Raw genomic sequence first — 26,145 nt, 5'->3', positions numbered from 1 at the left:
AATCTAGAATTAATAAATTAAAACTGTGATCCTGTGAAAGAAGTTTTAGGATGGATATAAAATTTCTTTAAGACTTAAAAATGATCATTTTCACCAATTCCTACCACAGAAAGCTTTACTGAATAGGCCATTGCTGTGAATGAGAAAACAAGTTAGGTGGAAAATACACCCACAACTGAGTTGATGTGACTTTTAGAAGTCACCACTAGTAAATAAACCACAGACTTCATGACGCCAAATGGACAAGCATTTAAATGCTGTTAAGAAAAAAAAAGAGATACACAACTAAAAAATACAAAGGTAGGGCATTGTTAAGTCAGTTTCAAAAAAATCCTACATGACTTTGCTTAATTTTTCAAGCATCTGAGAAACATGCAAAATGTTAGGAGCCCAGCGTGGCATTCAGCTGTTTGCCCGGGAAAATAAAGAAGTATCCTCCTAATGGCTTGTCCTTTGGATTCGGGGCATCATACGCTAGATGGCAACACAGAGTCTGTGCGGCAGTTATGAACTTGGCGTTGTCGGGAGGGGAAAGCACTGAGGAGTGTCCAGGGACTGCGCATCGACCCAGCTTTGACATTTCCAGGATTTGCAGGAACAGGCTTATGACACTAGAGAACTTTGACTGCATCTTCTACTTTGAACCACTCTCTCTCCCTTTCCATATTCACAGACTCTTCCTACTCTTCTAAGACATCAGTGTCTGTGAGAACCTAAGTGCGGTGCTTTCCGTCTGGCCTCTGCTCAGGTGCCCTGGGGTACGCCCAGCTTCCTGGGACTGCAGCCTGTCGGTGAACTGGCTTGCAGGACCACCAGACGCTTCCCCAGCTTCAGTCTCCCGCCGGTACAATCCACCGAGCGGCTGCTCCCAAGGCTCCGAAACAGGAGCGCAGCGCGGCTCGCGCACCGTGGCTTCTGCGTCCTTGGAGTCGGGGCTCCGCGTCTGGCCATTGCGGAGAGACGGGCCAGTCCCGGGAGCAGGAGGCGGCGCGGGGAGGGAACGCAGGAGACTGGGTGCAGGCGCCGCCTCCTCGTCACCTCTTGCCGCCCTGGGTCCAGAGCTGGGGCCCGCGCCCCGCGGGGACAACTGCTGGCATTGCCAACAGGGCATGGCGTGCGGTGGGCGGCCCGGGTAGGAGCCGGCGCAGGCCCTCTGTTCATACCCGACACAACCAGTGTTAAGTCACTTCCCATTCACCCTGAGAAAACACCTCGCGAGCTCCGGTAGAGGGGCATTCTAGGAAACGCCAGATCAACACTCCTCAAAGTGGTAAGGGCATCAAAAACAAGGACAGAGAAATTGCCACTGCCCAGAGAAGCTCATTTGAGATATGACAAGTAAATGTAATGTGGGATGGGATCTTGGAATGGGAAATTACATTGGGTAAAAATTAAGCAAACCTGTAAAAAGTGTGGACTTCAGTCAATGATATTGTATCTCTGCTGCATTAAGTGTAACAAATGTACCACACTAATGTATAAAAGTTCTTAATAGGATAATCTAGGGGAGGGGAGTATGGGGACTCAGTACCCAGTTTTTCTGTGACTCTTAATACTGTTCTAAAAGATAGTCTATTTTTTTTAAAGGGTGCATTTGCTAAGATTTAGCAATCATAAAAACCACAACATTTCAAAATCACTTCACTTTATGCACTGCTAGATTCTTTATACTTACTGATCATATTTCTTGCTGACTCCATTCTTTTACTTCTAATTTAAGGATTAAAATTACTTGGACTTGAGAAACCCTTTCATAAGCACACCATAGAGTAAAGCCAAAGGGACAGAAAAATAAACAGACAAGACACTGATAACATGAAGTACATAGATAACAAGTGTGGATATATCCCCTTTGTTTATGGACATTTAAAAATATTAAAAGTGAAACTGTGGCTTGTGAGAAAACTGATGAGACCGAGCAATGCCCTCTTCTGTCCTTCTGGCCTTCCAAAATGGACATGAATTCTCTTTCAGCCCTCTTATGTCCCCAAACCGCCTCATGACATATGTAGTCCTTAATTTTCCATATAGAGGGATCTGCATAAATAAAGAGGAAAGAGGAGAAAAAAGGAGATCTGGTCATTAAGGGTGGGGGTAAAAGACCTCAAAGGGGCTATGTTCTTTGCTTCGGACACAGGAAAGTGGAAGAGAAGCTACAAGATGAGTTTTAGTGCAGGGTAAAAGAGTACATGTTTTAGGATCAAATAATCCTGAAATTGTATACTGTTCTAGACTGGACCAAGGATGGAGAAATGCATGGCTGGAAACTGGGGGTGTACGTGTGTGGAGTTATTTCTCAGGACCTTCAGAAAAGGGCTTACACACCCATAAATGCTCAGAAATTTTGACACCTGGACTAAAATCTTCCTTTGGTGATTTAGACAGGGATAGCTTACACTCACACTGATGAGCAGGTGGGAAGACAGTGAGTGAGGGCAGAGTAAGTTTAGATTTCATGGTAGTACTAGGGGTAGCGATATTTCTGACACATTAAACTGGTATTTTTGAAAAAATTTCCTTGTGGAGAAAGGTTTTTAATGATGATGTGTTTCCAAGGCCCAAATAACTACTATCCAAATTAACCTTTGGAACATGACTTGCTTTTAAAATGACTAGAGGGCTTATAGCACCCACTGCTCTCATTTCTAATTATGTACCAGCAATCTACAAGTCCTATTTTGCTTTATAATATCTCTTATCTTTTTTCCAGTTTCGACTGTCAACATCCTAACTTAGACCCTGTGGTACTGGTTCCTGATGTCCACTCTTAAGTATGCAGTCCTATCTCCACGTTCGGTGGTGAGCAGAACCAATTGCCTCGTCTGCGTTGCACTTGCCAACAGAAGTTTTTCTGGGTCCTCCCAGCCCAGTTTTCTAATATAGCCGCTTTTTACCTTCCAGACCTTCCCAATGCTATAAACTGCCTCTCCAGCTCTGACCTTTGCTTGTCTTCTTGACCATCAGTCGGGGTTTCCTCTGACGGCACTGCTCCCTGCTTCTGAGAGTCAGTATGCCCCTTGGTCTGGTCCAGCTTTTTGGGCTTTATTTCTGGCCATAGTCCCAAGAACCATGCTTCTTCTGGGTCTCCTTGAGGTTATAAAGGCACCCAGCACACATTATCTCCCTTTTGCGCAGAACCCCTTTAATGATCTCCAGTTTTTGTCACTTCCTCTTCCAATTGACAATCAGATTAATTTTCTAAAACACTCTTTAATCATTACATTCAAAACTTTCAACTGGCTCCCTTTTTTTAATTTAAATTTTTATTAAGGTATTATTGATATACACTCTTATGAAAGTTTCACATGAAAAAACAATGTGGTTACTACATTTACCCATATTATCAAGTCCCCACCAAGACCCCAATGCAATCACTGCTCATCAGTGTAGTAAGATGCCACAGATTCACTGTTTGCCTTCTCTGCGCTACACTGTTCTCCCCGTGATCCCTCACACCATGTGTACTAAACATAATACCCCTCAATCCCCTTCTCCCTCCCTCCCCACCCGCCCTCCCACACCCCTCCCCTTTGGTAACCACTAGTTCCTTCTTGGAGTCTCTGAGTTTGCTGCTATTTTGTTCCTTCAGTTTTCCTTTGTTGTTTTACTCCACAAATGAGGGAAATCATTTGGCACTTCTCTTTCTCCACCTGGCTTATTTCACTGAGCATAATGTCCTCTAGCTCCATCCATGTTGTTGCAAATAGTAGGAATTTCAACTGGCTCCCTTTTACCACAGAATACCATCCTCATTCCTAGCTTGGAATTTAAGCCCTCCATTAGCGGGATCCACCGACCTTTACAAACCACATTTTGTACTCTGTCGTGGACCTTCAGTTCCAAGTGCTTATCTCCCCCAGGTTTCCTGATGTCCTGGCTTTGCACCTTTTCTCATTTAGCTCATCCTACCTGGCAGAATCTCTCCATGGCCTTCACCTATCCACACACTGCCTGTACTTTCATGCAGCACAAACCCCACAGGCTCTAGTCACCTTCTTTGATGCCTCTCCCCTAAACTCCTATAGCCACAGATCTGGTGGCACCTGGATGCTTTAGACATATCTCTGTGTTTTATAGAATTACAGACTTAAGTCTTATGTTTTAGATCTCATTGTCAACCCAATGTGGAGGGGGCCATAGCTTATATAGCTTTGATTTCCTGATGAGGATGGGCTAAGAGGAAATTATATGAATTTTAAGGTTGGACAGGTTAAGGACAGTTCAATTCTGACTCCACTAGAAGCTTGAACAAGTTGAGTTTAATCTCCTTAGGTTTTGCAAAATTGGATTATAATTCTTGCTAAATGTCACAAGGATTAAAAAGAGCTAGCAAATGTGGAACACTTGGACTTTATTAAGTGTTCAGTAAATATTTGTAAATCAGTAATAGAACTTTAATAAATATTTCATTGGCTGATTGACTGATGTGGATATCCTTAAACAATCTCTGGCTATCATCAACACATACCCCTTAGTATCGGTACTCAATAGAACAGCGTATTCCCAACATCAGTTAAAGGCTCCTTTCTGTTATGTGCTAAGTCTTAAAGTGAGACCGGCTGCATCCTAAGTCTTCTCCCAGACATCACTACAGAACATAGTCAAAGCAGTCAAAACATTACTATAAACACAGCCCCATTCACTAACGCATTTATCAAATACTCTTTGAAATATGCATTAAGGAATTATGTATAATAATCTGTGATTGAAGTTTCTGGTGAGTTTCCATACTTTTTGAGAATCAGCTAAGCTGATGTGATCCAATGCATTTCAATCACTGCTGAAATCCAAGATATCACTTAAATCCAATAAAATATTAAATTGGACTCTTATTTAATACACTGCTGGAGTAAATCAAATAAGCCACATTCTCTCTGAGCACATCCTTGCATTTATTATGCCACTGATTTTTCTCCACAAATATAAGCAAGCTAAAGATAGCCAAGTAAAGCATAGGTTATTGTGAACTAAAGGGGTCCTTCTGCTTGAATGGCCTGAAGTAACCATTCTGAAAAGTTTGCATCCAAATGCTTCAACTTGCAAATGTTGCTTACTCTCTGTTCAAGCACAATCAAATTAAAAATTCATCTGTTACACTGCCTATACACTGTGCACAGTGAGGCAGATTCCTAAGGATAAGAAAGGCCACTGAATGCAAATCAAAACCACAATGAGATATCACCACATAACAGTCAAAGTGGCTAGTATTGAAAAGACAAGAAATAATACGCGTGGGTAAGGACGTGAAGAAAAGGGAACTCATGCACATTTGGGGGGGGGGCTTGTAAATTGGTGCAGTCATTATGGAAAACAGTATGGAGGTGCCTCAAAAAATTAAAAATAGAACTATGGTACGACCCAATAGTTCCACTTCTGGGTATTTACCCAAATAAAACAAAACACTAATTAGAATAGATATATGTACCCCTATGTTCATTGTGGCGCTATTTATAATAGCCAAGATACGGAAGCAACGTAAGTGTTTATCAACAGATGAGTGGATGAAGAAGATGTGGTACATATATGCAATGGACTATTACTCAGCCATAAAAAAGAATGAAATGTTGCCATTTGTAACAACGTGGATAGGCCTAGATGACTTTGCTAAGTGAAATAAGTCAGAGAATGGTAAAGACCATATGATTTCACTTACATGTGGAATAAAAAAATGAAACATTAACAAATTAACAAAACAGAAATAGACTCATGGGGAACTGGTAGTTGCCACAGAGGACGTGGGTGGGAGGACAGGTGAAGGGTAAAGAGGATAAAGAGGAACAAACTTCCAATTCTAAAATAAATAAGTCACGGGGATGAAAATTATAGCAGAGAGAATACAGTCAATAATAATGTAATAACTTTGTATGGTGACAGATGGTAACTACACTTACATGGTGAGCATTTCAAAATCTATACAATTGTTAAATCACTATGTTGAACACCTGAAACTAATGTAATATTGTATATCAACTAGACTTCAATTAAAAAAAAAGAAAGGTCACTAAACCCATCATGTTCTGGGATAAACAGAGTCATAGAACTTTAGTATGGTCATTCCTACTCAGGTCAAGATCTCCTTTTATGTGTAATATTTTGATCATTCAGTTAAAATAACTCAGGGAAAGGAAAGAAGATCAGAAGGCAGTTTCCCGTTCAATCAAGAGTGGACCCAGAGCTAGATCAAGGCCTTTCTCAAGGCTCTGTCATTATTATCAGGAGTAGAGGACCCTAATCCATTGCAGTATGACTTCTAATGCCTGTCAGTAGGTTCAAACAGATTCAATAAGCTATTGCAAGTAAAGTGTTTAAAATAAAGGCTTTAAATGTCAGGTTCTCATAGTTCCCTGCCTAGCAGCTTTCTGCTCTTCCCCTGTCCACCCCTTAGTGACTCTCATCCATTCCCAAGGCTTTGTCTATCATCAATATGTGATGGGCTGTCAAATCTCTATTCAGATATCCAAATACCTACCCAGAGTCACTGAAATTCAGCATGATCAAGACAGAGTTCACTCCCTGTCATTACCTGCTGCTCCTTTTCCTGTAATTCTCACCACATGCAATGGCCCACATGACTCTTCATTATCTAAGCTAAGAGTCATCATACCGCAGCTTCTCTCTTTACAAAAAAAAATCTATCACCATGTCCTGTCAATTTTAGCTACAAAATATCTCTCAAATCATCTCACTACTGTAAGTGAGCTAACTTCACAAGAACCTGCCTGACAGTCTTCAGACTAGACTCCCTGTCTCTCTCGCCCTCAGGCCATTCTCTCATTGTCATCAGAGTAAAATCCCTATGGTGTCTGTGAGCTCCACAGATCTCATGCTGGAGCCACAGCTCCTTTTTCAGCTTTCTCTACCATTCTTCTTGGCCTTAACTCCATGAACCAGTCATATGAACCCCATGCAGAGCAAACCACTCTTCTGCATGCTTTGAGCTTTCACCCACAGTCTCTTTGCTCTACTGTCCTTCTCTCCAGTTGCTTATGCACTCAAGAGGGTGTGGCCTAAACATTACTGTGAGGTAGCTTATCTTCCCACCCATGGGCCCACTTATTGTCTTTCACTGACCCCACAGTGTCCTGTTTCTACTAAAAAGTTGTTTCTCAATTTACTTAATTGTAAGATTCTCAAGGGCTGTTTGTTAAAAACATAGATCCCCAAGACCCTATCCCAAGAGTTTCTGATTCAATTGGGGTCTGAGACAGGGCCCAAGAAACTATAGTTTGCTTGTTTTTAAAGTGCTTCAGGTGATTTTGATGCTTCGGCAAACCTAGGGAACACTAACCGACATCAGAGGATGATTGTTGGCTGTGGTTATCTGCTGACAGGTCTGTCTGCTTTGCCAGATTAGGGGCTTTGTAGAGTCTGCTCTACCCACCTTTGTCTTGAAATCCTTGCGCCTGGAATATCATAGGGGTTTAAAATTTACTGAATGAAAGTTAAGTATTATCACTCACACTAATTTGTCATGCCCATGATAGTTGGTAAAACTTGATTAGTTACCCAAGTGTCTAGTGCGGGCCAAGGGAAAGGCCTACTAGGGAAACACTCTTGGAAGGACATGGTGGCCAGGGTGGGAGGACTGGTGACAGGAATGCTAAAAAATTTTTTAAAGTCTTGGCTGAGTTACAGATTTGAAGGCAGCTTGTTAGCTCTGCCATGTGAATTCAATAATATTAACTAAAAATAACTGCAGAAAGACAGAAGTTCTTGCCCCCCACCCTACCTCCCTTGATTGAATTCATGTTCCCTTGAAGAAGCAAAATGGTATAAAGGTTAAGAGCATAGGCATCAAGGCCAGAGTGACTGGCTGTGCATCCTGATTCTTCCAGCTGCTGGCTGCATGCATGCCTTTGAGCAAATTACCTAACCTCTGAGTCCTTTCCTTCATAGACTAGTTTTCCTAACAGTTGTTGCCTTACTGAACTCTCATAAGAATTAAATAAGAAAAGGTACACAAAACATCACAGGGCCTGACCAATAGTTAAGCCCTCACAAAACGTTGACTAGAATAAGAAAAACAGTCATTATTAATAATAATTAAAACATTTATTAGTACTACTAATAAAATAATTATAATAATTAAGTGAAAGATAATAGTTAAAATTATCAAGAGAGCCCTAATGCTTCCTTCTGTTCAGTTTTCCCTGTCATGAAACATGCAGTATAGAAAGAAATCTAATAATTTTCCTCAAAACTCAGGGACATTCTCCTTTACTTTCCAGTCTTCCTCTTCGTGTCCTGCTATTTCAACTTGGCACAGAGCAAGCAGCACATGGCCCTCTCATCCATGTGCAGGACACACAATTGTGTGACTATTGACTAAAGCATATGCCAAAATAGCCCAGTGGTCACTCCCTTCCTTGTCCCAGAAACTTAAGAGTTTCTAAAGCAATATCAGAGCTTCACAAAACTTCATACGCAGTGAGTATGGGCTGTCACACCATGTCCATTTCACAGATGGTAAAACTGATGTTCAAAGATGTTAAGTATTCTCTTGTTAGGAGCTAATGAAGCTGGTGACTTTAAGTTGAAGACAATGTTCATTGACTATCTGAAAATCCTAGGACTTTTAACAATAGGCCACATCTACTTGGCCTGTGCTCCATAAATGGAATGATAAGCTTGAATGACAGCACATCTATTTACAATGTGGTTTACTGAATATTTTAACTCCACTGCTGAGACCTACTGCTCAGAAAAAAAGATTCCTTTCAAAATATGATTGTTCATTGACAATGCACCTAGTCACCCAAGTTCTGATGGAGACAGACAACACAATGTATGTTGTTTTCATGTCTGCTAACACAATATTCATTCTCCAGCCTCTAAATCAAGGAGTAATTTCAACTTTTAAGTCATACTAGTTAAGAAATACATTTCCCAAGGCTATAGCTTCCATGGACAGTGATTCTCCTGATGGATCAGGACAAGGTAAACTGGAAACATTCTGGAAAGGATTTACCATTCTAGATGACATTGAGAACATTTGTGATTCACGGGAAGAGGTCAATGTCAACATTAACTGGAGTTTGGAGGACGTTGACTCCAATCTTCATGAATAACTGAGGGGTTCAGGGCTTCAGTGGAGGAAGTCACTGCAGATATGGTGGAAATCACAATAAGACAACTAGGATTAGGAGTGGAACCTAGAGATCTGACTGAACTGCTGCAATCTCATGAAAACTTGCATGGATCAGGAGTTGCGTCTTAGGGATGAGCAGAAAATGGTTTCTTGAGACAGAATCTACTATGAAGAGGCTGTTAAGATTGCTGAAATGACAGCAAAGGATTTAGAACATTATATAATATAAATATTATATAAAGAATAGTTGATAAAGCAGAGACAGGTTTAGAGAGGACTAACTTGGTAAAATGCTATCATACAGCATCACATGCTACAGAGAAACTGTTCATGAAAGAAAGAGTCCATTGATGCAGCAAACTTCATCACTGTGTTATTTTAAGAAATTGCCATTGTGTGCAAAAAAAAATTAAAAAAGAATTTGCCACAGCCACCCCAACCTTCATCAGCCACCAATCTGATCACTCCGCAGCCATCAACATCAAGGCAAGACCTACCACCAGCAAAAAGGTTATGACTCACTGAAACTTCAAATAATGGTTAACATTTTTTAGCAAGAAAGTATTTTTTAATTAAGGTGTGTATTCATTGTTCTTTAGACATACTGCTATTGCATGCTTAATAGACTACAGTATAGTGTAAACATAACTTTTATATGTACTGGGAAACCAAAAAGTTATTTGATTCACTTTATTGTGATATTCATTCACTCTACTGCAGTGGTCTAGAATTGAAACTGCAGTATCTCCAAGTATGGCTGTAGCCTCAATTATAAACAATATATTTAAGGTCCTTAAAATTCTGAGATTTGATGAATTTATCATTATACCAAATTTACTCATATGTTTATCATTACATTCTGAAAAATAATAAAAGAGACTTTAACAATGAACAAGTTTTATACACCTAAATTTTGTACTGGAAAGATATATTAGCTTTTTATTTAGTGCTATTATAAATGAAAGTGTTATAATAAGTTAAAAATTCCTTGGAAGAATAATATAGATCAAACCAACAGTAATTTTTGCTTTATAATAAGGCTCCAAGGTTATACCTGATTAGTTAGTACACATCCATGATCAAATTCAACCCTTCAAAAGTAAGGGTATTAAAAATATATGACTTCTCTGATTAAAACGTTGAAACAAAAGTTTATATAAAGAAAGGTAGGCGACATTATGTCTAGTAAGGCAGTTTTAAATCAGATGATTTAAAAGGTTACATCAAATTCAGATAAGACTATGTTCGATTTCATGTCCAACTGTCACTTCTTTTTCAAGTGGGAGTAAATGTTCACGTATCTAGATTCTGGTTTTCTTAAACTAAGTGGGCTAGTCTGGCAAGTAAATTAACTAGGTAAAATCTAAAATAAGATATATGAGTCACATTTTCTTTTTATATATGTGAGTTTGTCTTCCCACCTAGATTATAAGCATCGTGAATTCATCATATTCCATACTTATTTTATTCTTTGGTTAATTTTTCAGAAAATATCCATTGAGCATCAACTATACACATAAGACTGTGCTAGGAGCTGTGGACACAATGGGAAAGAGACACACGCAGGGGCCACTCCCAAGGCTCCTGACACCACATCCCAGCCAAACCATCATGCAGAAAATATTAACTGATTGAAACTGTCCTTAAAGTATACATCCTTATTAGAGTTGCCAGGTTTAAAAAATAAACACAAAGTATATCCCATGCAATATAAGAGATATACTAAAAAATTATTCGTTGTTTATCTGAAATTGAAATGTAACTGGACATCTTGAATTTTATCTGGCACCCTACTAGGGGTTTATGTCTCAGAAGATAAGGCCTAGCCTTGTACTTATTACATTATAAGCATTTGAACATTGGAGTTGTTTCTCTCTGCACCTCATTCTTTTTATATTTCATTTAGAAAATCCTTTCTTTAGAAATCCTTTTCAAAGGGATGCCCTTCCCCTCTGGTGTCAACCAGAGGGGAAAGACTGGCTTACAAGTCTTATTTCCAAACTTTTGGCTGCTAAAAACAACTACACTATAGGAGAACAGTATGTGTGGTCTCAAGAGACAAAGGTTTCACAACTAGTTCTGAAATTTCAGACATAGTAATTCTTCAAAGTTGAAAAAATTTTTCCAGCAAGACCTAATGCCCTATATTCAGAACAAGTGGCTTTTTACACATTACCTTGAAATTAGTGGTGAGCAGGTTCACTGGGTGAGCAGGTTCATTGGCTAGGGGGTGGCTGAGATGGAATACAGAATCTCAGCCAGGGAGGGATCAGAAGAGAGATGTGAAGACACTGGGGGAGAAAGAGAAGGCAATTTCACAGCTGAAGAAGACTGAACTCAGACCTTCCTAAGTAGCTCACCCTCCCTCTCTACCAACCTATGAGTAAAATGGGTACTTTTTTTTTTTTTAATTGGACTGTCTGGTTGGCAAGGTTCACAGATTCCACAGTAGAAAAGAGTATTTGGAAGAAAAGGACAAAGTTCTACAGAGGACAGCCTGTACATTTAACTTTTATAAAATGCCTTTAGAGAAAATAATTTAACCTCTCTATACATGCATACATAACCAATTTTGTCATTAAAAAAAAAAGTCTTCCATCCATCGTTGAAGGCTGTCAAATTACTCCTGATTTTCCTTCCAGAGCAGGAAACCAAGTACGTGATCTGCCTTCCTGGGCAGGAATATCGGGAGGTGTGGGCCTTCTCGGTACTCTCCTTACACCAAAGAGCCAACAGACTTCTGCACGGTTTGAAGATGGTCAGGGAAAGACATTGGAGCAGACTGGCTCATCCTATTGAAAACAGAATTTGGGAGTGGGTGGCCCTGTTTATGGCCCTGCATTTCCATCCAGGGAATGCAATGACCACCGATCAACTTCTTGATACTGGGTTCCTGACACAGAGCTAGGAAATTGACTTTTCTTTTTGATATTAATCTGTAATACTAATTGAATGTCTCTCAGGAAGCAATGGGAAGAAAAATGTATTTGTGAAAATTTTCTGAAAAATATAAAATGTGAGTTGAGATTTCTTTTGCTACGAACAAACAGAGAAGACTCAGTAAGGAAAAAGAATCCTCAATACAGAAAAATAAAAAAAAAGTCCTCAGGTTTCTTTATATTCTATGTGTCAAAAGTGGAGTCTAGCCGTTAAAGCCAAGAACATACTAACAAAACAAACATGCTAAACTCTCTTTTAAGAGTCAATTGAGCTTTTAAAACTGCTTTTGAAATGGAAGGCCCTGTTTGGGCCTGCACAGATTTGCCAGGGATTCAGAAATGGCAGGTGGGACCGCCTGGGAGAGCCCTTACTCTGAGCTCAGCAAACTCGACCTAGAAACAAAGCTCAGTTCCAGGGGAGGGTTGAGTCCATATGTACCCTGGTGACAGGATGTTTGTCTCCTGGCAGAGCTTCCACAGCCTCACAACTGAATCCTTTAAATGGACAGAAGAAAGACAGAAACAGATCGAAGAACTGCTTCACTGAAGAGCTCATTCAGGCACTGAGGCATACTAGGGACAGGGTGGACAGCATGGGCCCTCAGCCAGACTACCTAGACTCCAGATTGCAGTGACCTGTGTGACGTGAGGTAAAGGAATTCTAAAGCTGCTCAAAGCCTCAGTCTCCCATCTGCCAAGTGGATGGAATAGTAGCACCCACCACACAGGGCTGTTATAAATATTTAAAGATATCTTGACTGCCATTCAACAGCTGTTTGACAAATAAATCATGGTGTCTTTACACCATGGAATACTACACAGCAATGAAGATGAACAAATGACCACAACACACTTACTTATGATAAATAGGTAAGGAAGGGTCATATAAAGGCCAGACATAAAGGAGTTCCTACTGTATGATTCCATCTCTGAAGCTCAAAAACAGACAAGGCCAACAGTCTGTAGTGTCCAAAGACAAGGTAGATATCCTGAGATAGTTGACTATGCATCTGACATGTCACACAGTGAACTGGACCTGTCACCAGCATGTAAGCTGCTCCCTGAGGACTTACAAAAAGCATTTGCAGGCTGGGAAGAGAGCCTGAGAAACATGGCCTTACCTTTGGAACTATAACTGGAAAGCCAACACAGTCTACATTTCATCACATACTCCATGGCTGCTTTCACATAGGAGATGGAGAGATTCTTGCAACAATTATCCAGCTGGTCAAGTTAAAAACTTAGGTCTTGTGAGGGAAGACTAGGATTTTTTCCTTTTTTTAAACAGGAGCAACCTGACATGCTGGCTTCCTTCTTAATTGATCATGCATTAAAATCAGGGTGTACCTCCTTATTTAGTTGCATTTTATAAATATGTATTGATACAGTGTGATTATAAATGGATTCAAAATGTCTGTGCAGGCTGCCTATCAATTCTCTACTTTTTGCCACTCTGTAGCATATGCAAGATATTTCATCTCAGTAAGTGGGAGAAGCTTAAAATAGCTTCTCGCAGCCTGATTCCCTGACCATGTGTTTAAACATTCATGAGTCCACACTATGACAAAATATTTCCGACCACAATTTTGCAGGATTGTCATGCAGCAAGTTTGTACACTGATGCCAATTTACGCCATAGAGCTGCTTGACTTTTGTCAGGGATGGAAACTGGGTGACTGTCAGACATATCTCCTCAGACATACACAAGGCCCTTACTGTTGAACTTTTGTGGTCTGGGCCTAGTTTGCATGTGAGAAGGTATACAATTTGGAATGCTCGGCACAGACCTCAGAATCTACGCAGAAAGCACAAACTGGGGAATAAACCCTTCTTGCTCTCTATCCCCAATCCCTGGATGAAGGAAAGAGGCTTCCAGATGATTCACCTTGTCAAGTGGCTTGGCTCCATCTCTCAAACTCTCAATCTAACCATATTTGTCCTCTATGCTCCTCATCCTTCTAATCACACCCGGGGCCCCTCACTTACCCAAGTAGAGAGGGCTTACAGGGAGCATGGCAGCCCCTCCCACGTTAGGGGCTCTGTATATCTTCCAATACTGACCCGGTCAGCAATAGCATCATTTGATTCAGATGGTTTGCACTTTGAGAGTGGGACTATTTGTTTACCATTTTATGCTTGTTTATAGTGAATATTTCTTTCTCAAGCATCTTTTTTAGATGCCATGCTTATTACTTTTCTCTAAAACAAATATTCCCCATGATTATCACAAGTGTGATTTCCATCTTAAGGACTTAATATTAAAGATCCAACTCAAGAATGGAGAACAACTCCTATTGAGTTAAGGTGGTGTTACAGCCCTTAGGAAGCCTCTCAGAGTGTACATTATAAAGATGCCTTGCTTGAAATTAGTTATTAGATCTGCCAAAAGAAACAAATGCCTTCTTGGTTCAACTGCAAAAATTTTCCTCAAGGCTGTGCTGACTAGATTTTGTGTACCTACCTCATAAGCTGTCCTTCTGTTCATTTTTGCCAGCAAAATGGGGAAGGGGGGCGGTGTTATGCTTTGCTCTTTTGTAGACCTGCAGGAACCGGCTAACTCAGCAAACCTTAAGCAAACAGACCTCTTATAGATGCAACTATGAAAATGGAAACCTGAATCAGGTGAGCAAGTTTTTTTGCGTTTCCTTTTCCCTCCCCTTCCCTCCTCTGCCTTTCTTTCCTCCCTCCCTCCCTCGTCTCTCTTTCTCTTTCTCTTTCTCTTTCTTTCTTCTTTCTTTGCTTTCTTTCTCTCTTTCTTTTCTTTCATACAGCATGTATTTTTTTTATTCCATTTCTAGGAAACATCCAGAAAAGGAAAATATTGTGGAGACATAGGCTGATGGTTTTTTGGGACTCGGTAGGAACAGGAGTGACTGTAAATGAACACAAATAATCTTTTTTTGGTGTTACGGAAATATTCTAATATTTTTGGTGTGATGGAAATATTCAAATAATAAAATATTAGATTGTGCTGGTGGTTCCACAACTCTAAATTTACTAGGAATCTTTGAATTATGATTCATTGTGTCATTAAATTGGGTGAATTTTTGATATGTAAATTATACTTCAATACAGCTGCTTTTTAGAACAGTCCTTCAATTCTTCATTCTTTGATGTAAACCTTGAATTTAGCCCACTGCATTCTCCAATCCAGAATCTCTTCAAATTCTTGTGGCAGTTCCAAAATATGCAATTTTTGTCTATAGCAAAGACTACATATAATAATTCATTTTGATCCTAATGTTTATCCTTAATGTAAAAAACATCTCCTGTTTGGTAGTTCCTGTGGTAAGCATGGTTTCAAGAATTTCAAAGCCAGGGCTGAGCTATATAATGCTCATGAATGTTGAAGTTGAGGCTCTAAGAAACAGTCACATGAAGGAATACTAGACAGCAGAGTTTCTCAACCTTGGCACTGTTGCTATTTTGGGTCCTGTTGTGGAGGGCTATTTTGTGCATTTTAGAAGGGTTACCAACCAGAACATCACCTAGCTGTGCTATAAAATCATTGCCAAACGTCCCGAGGGCAAAACCACTGCAACATGATTGCCATGCAGTGATGAGAATAAGCAAATTCCAACCACACATAAACATGGACAATATGATGACTCTCACAAATGTAACATGGGTCAAAAGAAGGCAGACACACAAGAGTATATAATACACAATTCCATTTATATAAAGTTCAAAACCAGGTAAAACTAATTGGATGGTTACCTTTGGGGAGAGTGATACTGACTGCAAGGGGCTTCTGGGATTCATGTGGTATTCTGCTTCTTAACCTAAGTTAAGATCTTTGTGTTTTTCTATTCGTGCATTACTTAAATAAAAAGTTTAAAAATATGTGCCACTGTTGCTGCAAAAAGAGGGCATTCAGGGTGACTCGGGAGCACCTCTCTAACACGGTGCTAATTCATCCCTGCACAGATCTTCAGGGCCCACCCTGAACTGGAAGACAGAAATTCAGTGTGTCTTGAACAAACTTGATGAATGACAGTTTGTTCCTGGGGTACTTTGAAATCCAGGTGCCAAAGTCAAGAAAGTCCTTAACCCCCCACCCATTTCCAATTCATACTTACAAAGTACAGGCCTAAAATTTATTTGACTCTGAAACTGAGCTAAATGAGACCAAATAAAGGAAGTCTCACCCGTGCTAAAGGAAACAGTGGGTCTAGTTCCCAAATCTGAGGGAACTACAAGTGCCAAACTGGCCGCTACAACCATTTAGAGTGGTGGAGAATGAGCTGTACCAAATCCGCATTTTCTCACTCTCAGCTGGGGTCCCTCCTGACCAATAACTTGCCTTGCAGATAGCAGACAGTGGGGGAGGGGGGGGACCACAAGTGCAGTTTGTGGCCATAATGACCTCTGATCTGGGCAGTTAGGGAACATCAGACCCAGGCCTAAAAATCTGACCAGTGACCAATACGTTCACTCTCCACACAAACTTAGTTGAAAGCCTCAAAGTATTGGGAGTCACTATTAGCTTTCAAACCTCATATATGCATATACATGTACATATTTACAGATAAATAAGAGATAGACAGTTCTTTCTGGGTCTCTTGTGTCTCTACACATCTTTATAGTGGGGCACTAACTGCCATTTTCTCCAGATTATCTTTTCAAGGATGTTTATATAGTGAACAGCCTCAGACAAAAGAGATAATGTCTCCTTCCAGAGCAAAGGACCAGTCTGCCTATTGCCTATTATTAAGACTCAGGTTTCCCAAGTTTAGAATTCCTCTCCTATACTACTACTCACTGCTTATGTGGGTATCTATCTAGAAGCATCCATGTTGCCCCCACAGATGATGGGGGCAAGAGAAACCAACACACATGCCTGTGTGTTCACACTTCTTGCTGTACTGTGAGTGATCAAGGCCTTTGTCTCTGAACCAGGAGTCTCATGTTTTCTGCCAACATTCATGAAACTATGGCAAGCTAACTTATTAGACTGCAAGTCGGATAAAACTGCAGACACTTCACAGTTCTTAACTGTATACATTGTCTACATAGTAGATAGATGATAGATAGACAGATAGATAGATAGATAGATAGATAGATAGATAGATAGATAGATAGATAGATAATAGATAGACAGAATTTTCTGTTTTTAAAAGTAATTCTACCCAGTCACACAGTTCTCTCTGCTGGAGGCAATAATCCTCTTTACTGTGTATCTTTCCAGAGAGTTTTGATGCTATATTTATAGCTATGTTAATCTTTTTCCTTTTTCTCCCAAATGTTACCAGGCTATAGGTACTGTTTTGCACTGTGCCTTTTCTAAAAAAACTTAACAAGATGCTTAGAGATTTTTCCATATTGGCATATTTAGGGGATACCTTATTCGTTTGAACAGTTGCAAATTGTTCATACTATGCATTATAATAACGAAACATCACAGAGAATGTACTTAAACAATCCTCCTATTGATTGATGTTCTTAATCCTTTGTTACAAATGCTCCCCAAAAATTCTTGCATATATATTAACTTGCCCATTTGCAAGATTTCTATGGAAAGAAGTTGCAGCACATGAACTGCTAGCTTAAACGCTATGTTCAATTTTAATTTTGATAATCAATTTTAATTTAGGTATTTCCAAACATCTCTACATACATCTCTACACCTTTATGTATACATCTCCACTAGCAATGTAGGAGGATGCTTGTTTCCTCACACTTCTGCCAATACAACATGTTGGCTTAAGTTTTTACCTATGCCAACCTGGTAGGTAGAGAATTAATCCTCATACTTTTAATTTGTATTCCTCATAATGAATGAGACTCAGCATCTTTTCATATGTTTAAGAGCCATTTGCATTTCCTTTTCTCTGAACTTCATATTCTTTCTGCATATCTTTTCTACCGGATTGCTGATTTCTTTTAATACTTATCTATAAGAATGCTGTATATTCTAGAAAGCAGCCCTGTCTTCCATGAGTTACAAATTTTCTCCAGATTGTTGTTTTTTGGCTTTAACTTTTAAAAAAATTGTGGCATGTAATTAAAAAAATGTTCTTATATTCACTTGTATTTGTGTGTGTGTGTGTAGTTTGTGTCACACCCTAGAAGGTTATTCCTGATTGCTGAGATCATAAAACATCCATATTTTCTTCTTGTAGTTTTATGGTTTTATTTTTTTTAAATGTTTAAGTCTTTGCTCCATCCAATCTTTTCTTTTCGAAATCAATCCTTGAAGACAAATTAAATTGCTTATCTTTATTCATGAGGTTAAGCATGGTTTTTAAAAGACTGTTTTCTCAACTCTGTAATCACATTTTTAAAAATCTCCATCCTTTGGCAGGTACAGACCCAGAATCGGTCAATGGGGCATGAGTTCTTAAACTGCAGATATTAGACATGGGCCTTGTAGGAGGACCTATGAACCCTGTGAGTTGCATTCAAAAATTCTGTGTGTGTGCATGAGTATACCCATGTAAAGAGGTTTCCTACACTTTTTTCAATCAAAAACCCCTTTGGCAGCCTATGGAACCCCTCTCAGAAAAATCTTTTTAAATGTATAAAGTAAAACACAAAGGACTGTAAAGGAAAAAAATGGTTATCAAAATGGCTTTTAAAAAGTACAATAATAAACTTTATCAATATTTTAAATTACAAGATCTAGCTGTTCGGATAGCTATCATAACTATCTTAGTTCTGTAGTAGTGAAGAGCATAGATAGTTTGGTGACATCAACAACATAATGTAATATGAAAATACCTGTGGTTTCTATTGGTTATATAATCACAACTACTGCTAATACTTTCTGCTATAGATTATAAGAAATATTTTCTCCATCCATGTTCACAGCTCCCCTGAGTTCTCTGGACTGTAGATGAAGAATCTCTCATCTTTGTCTTTATCATCTGGAAGTGATTTGTTTATTACCCTCCAGGAAAGGCAGAACATTAGACCACAAAGCTGTCACCGAGAATTTCAGAGACCGGTTTCCATGAGGCTCTGGACAGTCACAAAATAATAAGGAGAAGGTGAACAGCTCTCTGAGATGGGACCATAAGGAGAGCTCTGTGAATTTCTGGAACTAAAATTAAAATGCATCTTATTTTTTATTTAATATTTTTAATAACTCCTAGAAAAGGCAGAGTGATTTACAAGATACATAAAGCATAGAAAAAGCTTATGAATTAGAACTGGATGAGAAAAAGAAAGAAAACAACATAGGGGAATAAAGTGAAATGGCACTATGCATGAAGCTGGTGTAAAAAATGGAAAGTGAGTCTCAAATTCACTTCTGAGCTTTCTGGCACGCATTTTGAAGGGGAATACCTGGACAGTCACACAATTTAATTTCCAAAGCATTATACCAAAACAAGCAAAAACTCTCAGAAAAGTACAACCCTTCTGATACTAGGAGCAGATAGATATTTCTAAAAAGAATATCATGTACATAATTAATGAACAGTGTTCAATAATACCATTATAGGAGACCTAACAATGAGTTCCATAGAACATTTTTAAAAGTACTTTTTCTTTCTGAAACAAAACAATGGCAATACACCAAACACAATTCAACGGAGGCTAATCAAGGAAAGCTAGGTCCTCAGTTGTCTGAATTCCAACGTGAGTGACATGCTAACAGGCCATTGACCTAAGTCAAAAACTGAACTCTGGCTGCCCCCACACAACAGTACGCAAAGCCAACCAGGATGATACCATGAAAACAGCCATGGCTTCAGATTTTTAGTGTTCCATGGAAATAAGAAGGTAATCTGGGATGAATTAGCAGAAAATAAATGCTTTATTCCCAGTCTCCTCATTAAAATGAACACACACGCAAACAAAAAGGTAGAAAAACTTGAATGTATGACTTTCCCCCTTTCAAGGATCATGTGTTAGTTTTTTAGAAGCACATAAAAATACATATAAGTACCTGCGTTATTGAATTTGTGTGTTGTAGTGTTTACAGAACTAGATGTCCCAGTGAAAATGAGGCTGTATCATGTTTCATAGCATACAATTAACTTGGTACTGTCCCAGTAGAAACCCTTCCTTCCAAATACCATTCAGATGTCCCTCGCTTCTGTCTGTCCTGAGACAGCATGAAGAACGAGGCCACTGAACTTGGCAAACTTGGACTGTCTCTACTATTATGCTGGCTCACGTGAAGGCCCTAGGGAATTTACCTCATCTCTTCATTTTAATTTCCTCATCTATGATTTGTAATACTTACAACCACTCATTCTGGAGGGCTGCTAGGAAAATTCATTAAGAACTTATGAACAAGCTTAGAGAGCATGATAAAAGAAAGGTATTATGCATACTCAGAAGAACCCTGCTCTAACAGAAACACAACTCATACTGAACTGAGTCTCCTAGAAATATGTAACTGCATTTGGAAGACGCCTTAAACCACACAATTGTAGTATTCAGCACAGGTCTTAGCCACCCTTCCAAATAGCCCTGTAAGCGTTCTACTGTAGGTTGTGTTTTGTTACCTCTATTGGTTTTCTTATACTTTTGCACTGGGTCCTGATATTGAGGCCATGTACATGACAAAAGGCTCCCTGCACCATGAAAGAAGAAAATTCTGTGCTGAACTGTGGAAACACCAATGAACCCTCCAGTACCTCCAGAGAACAGGCCTGTGGCTTGTAGGGCTTTGGAAACTTGTACCTTATAAATGCTCTACTATGCAGCTCTCGCATAATGAACAACGCAAGGGTTAGAGTTACATTTAAGTCACTGCAATTATTTCTAAGGACACTTATTCTCGAGTGTATGCATTCACCCACTAGAACACTGAAGCTTTGTATTATTAAAGTAAAATCTGGGGTTTGATTCCAAACACTACTGCTCCTATAACTGGACACAGAGCCTCATCCAAACTAACATTCATGGCCTTTGAATGGCATTTACTAAAATCCACATTTTTCTAAAGATTGTACAATATCCCAAAAAGCCTCTGAGGGAAATCACTTTCAAAGTGACCACATTATGTTTTTAGTTTCTTCACTGCACTGACCAACCTCCACAAAGACAAAATTAACATGTATGTCTAAGTAATCAGAATAATCTTCTTTATTGTTGTAGTCTCAGTTCCCATTATATCTGTTACTTTAACATAATAAAAAAGAATGATTGAAAACATGGTCTTCTTAGGAGGTAGGCTCTTACTTAGGAGGTAGACACTTCCAGCTCTGTAACTTACAGTTGTGTATCCTCAGGCAAGTTATTTAAGCTCAATAAGCCTTACAGTTCTCGACTATAGAACATGGGTAAGAATAGCAACTACATCACAGAGGTTCTTGTGAGGACGAGATGAGCTCCTGTATGCAAAGTTCCCTTCCCCTCTGTAGGGAGCCCAGTTGGATCAACAGGTACTTTTCCTGACTAAGGGAGGTTTATAATGCAATCAAGAATTAATATCACAGCGTGATGTTTAAAAGGTTTATTAAACCACAGCCTCAATACTGAGAAGAAAATAGAAGAAACCAGGTGTGTATGATCACCCATATTTTTCCATTCACTTAAGTGGCTAATTGTGCAGAGACAACACATCCTTTTGATGGAATCCTTTTGTATCCAAGGGGTCTCAAACTGTAAAGATGGATTCTGGGACTTAATTTCTATATCATCACCACCACTCTCTTCACTTAAATAATGTAACCCCTCTCCAGGGAAGGAGCTCAGTCCTACTTCTACAATTACACCCTGTCAATGCCGCTGTCCTCCATATGAACATGGGCTCCAGCCTCTTACACAACGGTCTTCTGGGAATTGGAATCCAGACCTTCTTGGTGCCTGCCTTGGAAGCTATGGGCGAGGTCTGCTGAAATCTGGCTTTTCCTTACCTATGATGCTAGAATGAGACAACACCCCAAACGCCATGGAAGACGCCTTTCACAATCTCACAGTTTCTAGTCATTGGTGTGCTGGTGGCCTTTCATCCTCTACAAATCAGTACTACTTGGCTCAAGAATTAGCAGCTCTAGTAGAAACAAATCATTCTGTTCACATTTGTTGAACACTGACATAGTGGTTAGGCAATAAAAACTATTGCCCATACTTGTTGAGTCTGAGAATAAAGGAAATTTATTTTCTAATAATTCACTTTACGTCACCAGAAGGGAAAAAAATGGATGTGATGGTGAGGGTAACCTGCATTTGCTAATGTATGCCATTTACACTTTTTAAAAAAATGCTGGGGAATGTCTCTAAATAGAATTCATTATTATTATCTTGAAATATTAACAGTAGACAGCTGCCAAAATATTTTACAAATGAAGTGGCAATACATTACTAGTTACCTAATCCAGCTGTGTTTGCTACTTGGTGTTTAGTCTCATTCCCTCTATGAAATAAACAACTTATTAACCATAGAGGAGCTAATACGATTTCAGCTTCTCCTGTGGGTAACACTCTGAAGACTTACTTCAGTTAAATGAGTTCCCTTCTGACTATTTGTGCACAAATTTGCTTCATGAGATGGTGAGGACTCAGTGAGTAATTATGCACAGAAAAGCTCTGGAACAGTGCTTGTCAAATAACAAGTGCTCCATGCTGGTGATAAACAAGTCTCAACGGAATAGGGACAAACAAAACCTACTCTAAAAATCAAAACTCCTGATAAATAGGCAAATCCCACAGCTAGAATTTGAATGTCTAGGTTTTATTAGATTTCTTCTTATTCATATGGCTAATTTCAACACAACCAATGAATACCAGAATTTTTATTTTTTAGTAACTACTTAAAACATCATTGTATTAGTGACCAAATGGCCCAAAAGCTGTAATTTATCACATAATTAGGAAAAGACTCTGTTGGAAGTCAGCCATATAGGTAATTTTCCCTGGCAGGACCACAATTACTGTAATCAGCTTCATGGTACTTCATGAACTTTAGGAAACAATTGAAACAGATGGATGTAGAGATAAACCTGGAAATTCTGAGACCTACAACAGTAACTGAGGCTTCAGTGTATAACTGAACTTGGCCCAGCTTTCACCTTAGTTTTATCTGCATTGAACCATATATAATCATTAATGTCTTTTTTTTTTTTGATGATGATACGGCTAAACCCTTTGAGAAGGCTTTAGAGTGCTTGAAGTTGGGGGAGTGAGTTAAATTTTCTAAAGAGAAACAGGCTGGCCCATCTAAAGTATTTCAAAATGGTAAAGTTCCATTTTTCGAACATTGCTCTTTGGTTTGTGTTTTCTCCCCAGAATGTCAAAACAAAATGCTGAAGCTAAATTGGAGTGTAACTGTGACTCACTGATAACCAACCTGGGAGTGTTTCTTTCTTTTTTTTTTAATTTATGGAAAATATTTCCCAGTAAAACAAAGAAGAAGCAAAAGCTGTAGAAAATGGGTGGAGCCTCTTTCAAAGAGAAAAGGGCGAGGTGTGCGTGCAGGTAGATGGTCAGAGTTGCAGCTTAGAGGCAACTGGCCAGGAAGATGGTCATGGGTCTTAGCAAAGCTCTTGAACAGCTGTGTGTCAACTGTAATGTAAAGGGCTTGAAGATGAGTTCTTAATTTTCCTTCCAGAAGTAAAATATTCTTTAAAAAATTCATTTTTAAAGTAGGAACAGTCTGAATAGAAAGTAAATAATTTAAAAGTTTACCTTAGTAGAAAAAAGGATTTTTAGAATGTATACAGTCAGTTGGTGATTTTATTGCTTTTGGCCCAAGGCCACTGTCTCAGCAGAGGTTGAAAGAATATAAAGGTTGTGGGTGGGGTGTTACAATTAGGAAATACAAATACTGTGCATACAACAGACACAAAGACAGAGTCTGAATGGGCTAAGAAATTATAATTAAAGAATATAAGGGTTTAGTAGCTATAGTCAATTATGACAAGCACAGTTCCTTGTTGGATCATTTAATAAATATTTGGTGAGTGAATGAAGGGAACAAATACATAAGCGAGCAGTTGAGTGGAGCTAAAAAGGGGAAGGATTTTAGACCTTAAGGAAAACAAAATAATATACAATGGGACCACCAGCAGAAGACAAAGAGTTAATTCAGGGTTTTAACAGTAGGAAAAAATACGAAAATAAAAATCATCACCGGCGTCTTGAGCTGCTGATTTTGCTAGAAATTGGGAATGCATGAATTATCCAAAAATAAACAGTGACTGGAGAAGGTGTAGAGGAATGAGGTAATGGGGATAAAATCTCAGACTTTACTGTAGGTGGTTTAAGTCTCTAAACAAAGCCTGCAAATGATTTTTAAAGTGCATACCTGGCACACATTAAAAAAGAAAAAAAGTAATTGTAATATTATTAGATTGGATATAGATGCCTGGTGGATAAAAATCAGTATTTTTCATAACAAAACCAAAAGCCACTCTTAACTGGATATTGAAAGCAAATATTAACCTAGCATAGAAGTGACCACCTTAAATGTTTGATATATTTATGTAACTGTTTTAGAAAAGTTTTATAGCAGGTCACAATATACATTTTTATTGCTACAAGTTAAGTGTTTGGTGCACCACAGACTAAGCTTGGCATGTTTATGTTGCAATCATGTTTTCACAATACCAGTTATAGCAAATGCAACTTCAGAAGTAAATTTGAAATGCAGAAAGAGTTGCTGATAAGATTTTAAAGGAAGCCACACATGCTAACTGATGGACATCTTTTTACACACCATGTGTTATCATGGGTAAGTTGTATTTCAAGTTTTGGTACAGTGGCTCCTCTTGCAAAGAGAAATGTATTTCCATCTTATGTACCAATTATTCTATACGGAAAAGATTATTTGGTGATTTTAAAAAGGCAGAAAAGAGAAACAAGAATACCAAATTTGTAATAGACCCAATGTTAATGCTAACTGAACTTCCTGAAAATTTATTTAATACTTATTAGAAGCAAAGGAAGCTTAGACACTGGGGTGAGTCTGAGAAAGGGAGTGGTGACCTGCAACTTGTTCTGGGGTTGGGGAGACACAGGCCAAATGGCTTTGGAGTCTTTGAAAGCAGAGGGCACTGGGTGTGGTTCTGATCCTGGACAGACCCCAGAGGAAGCAGATCTGTCTCAGCGGCCCTCAGAGCTCCTCAAAGTTCCGCGTGGCACACACAAGAAAGGGAGCCTGGTGCCCCCCTCCTGGGAGGAGTGAGGAGTGTCAAGAATCTCAGCCAGCCCCCAAGATGCCCTGGAGCAGCACAGGGTCCTCAGGGTGCCCAGTGAGAGCATGGAAGGAGCAAGGAGAGGTGTTGACACTGAAAGGGCCTTTCAAACAGTAGTGCACTTGAACTGGACCAGAACTAAGGATCAGACAGGACAACATACATCTCTAAGGATGCGACACAGGCTGAGGCCACCAAGACAGGGTTAGTGAGCACCACCCACCCCAGACCTTAGTACTCTGTAGGAAAAAGAGAATTAAATATTTTTGACTTGCGATCTGACTTAAGTGTACTTGTTCTTAAAGTGCTCCCTTTATAAGAATGTTGAAGGTGTGACGAGGTATGATACGAAACGTCAATGATACACAGGAATCAAGGGGAGGCAGTGAGTTTTGTTTCCTGAGATGATGATCTAGGTCATACAGACTGATCCTTCCATGAAAACAGAGGAGAAAATGCAGGCTATAATATAAAATCATCTAATTAGAAACATCAAATAGCTGACAAGATAGTAAGAAACTGCAGGAAAACAAGAACCTTAATGGTAACAGGCAGGGAGTCACTTTTATCTTGATGGAACAGATTCACTGATGGGGCAGATTTGAACTAACTGTGAAAACCTCTTGGGGGAGATAAAACAGAAATAAAAGCCCAGAACACACCTAAGTGGTGAAGATAAAAAGGCCTTTGTCACATTAAGCTGAGGCTCCTCAGATATAAATACACAAAAAGCCAGGATAACCTACCTCCCACACTGAGAGACCTCAAGACAGTTGCCCTGGCATTGAAAGTATGCATGCAGAAGAGTGGTGGCGTCCCTGAGAACTTATACCCACAAGCTGGCCCTGGTGTGCAAACTGCAACTCAAATTCATATCACCTGGGTGGTCTAAAAAACTTCAAGTGATAAATTTAGGTTAATGTGGGTCTCAGACTAGAAGTGCTGCCAGGCACCTGGCAGAAACAAAAACAAATCCTTTGGGGGGAAAAAAGAAGCCATTCATCCTAAGCCTCAAAGAATGTCTACA

General features: G+C 39.3%; 2 protein-coding genes across 6 annotated transcripts in view; both read right to left on the bottom strand.

The window, feature by feature from the left end:
• MINPP1 (multiple inositol-polyphosphate phosphatase 1) overlaps window positions 1–26,145 on the bottom strand; it is a 164,459-nt gene that overhangs the window by 7,863 nt on the left and 130,451 nt on the right. For 2 of the 4 annotated variants that reach the window (XR_005057030.2, XM_073241076.1), the window contains one exon: window positions 1,837–2,037. The exons of 1 other annotated variant lie outside the window; for it this stretch is intronic. Coding sequence is in view for 1 of the 3 variants with exons in the window: in XM_073241076.1 (XP_073097177.1) it covers window positions 2,016–2,037 (22 nt within the window). In the remaining 2 variants the exon portion in view is untranslated. Of the gene's footprint in view, window positions 1–1,836; window positions 2,038–11,264; window positions 11,380–26,145 lie in introns of those variants that run through there. One more of the 4 variants, XR_012133243.1, reaches the window with a different exon arrangement.
• PAPSS2 (3'-phosphoadenosine 5'-phosphosulfate synthase 2) overlaps window positions 1–26,145 on the bottom strand; it is a 68,437-nt gene that overhangs the window by 36,874 nt on the left and 5,418 nt on the right. The window contains exon 1 of one of the 2 annotated variants that reach the window (XM_073241072.1): window positions 8,969–8,998. The exons of the other annotated variant lie outside the window; for it this stretch is intronic. Coding sequence (XP_073097173.1) covers window positions 8,969–8,992 — 24 coding nt within the window. The 5' untranslated portion in view covers window positions 8,993–8,998. Of the gene's footprint in view, window positions 1–8,968; window positions 8,999–26,145 lie in introns of those variants that run through there. 2 annotated transcript variants of the gene reach the window in all.

Source organism: Manis javanica, chromosome 7, assembly GCF_040802235.1.
Source record: "Manis javanica isolate MJ-LG chromosome 7, MJ_LKY, whole genome shotgun sequence".
Classification (NCBI taxonomy): domain Eukaryota; kingdom Metazoa; phylum Chordata; class Mammalia; order Pholidota; family Manidae; genus Manis; species Manis javanica.
This window is presented reverse-complemented; position numbering and strand designations above follow the sequence as displayed.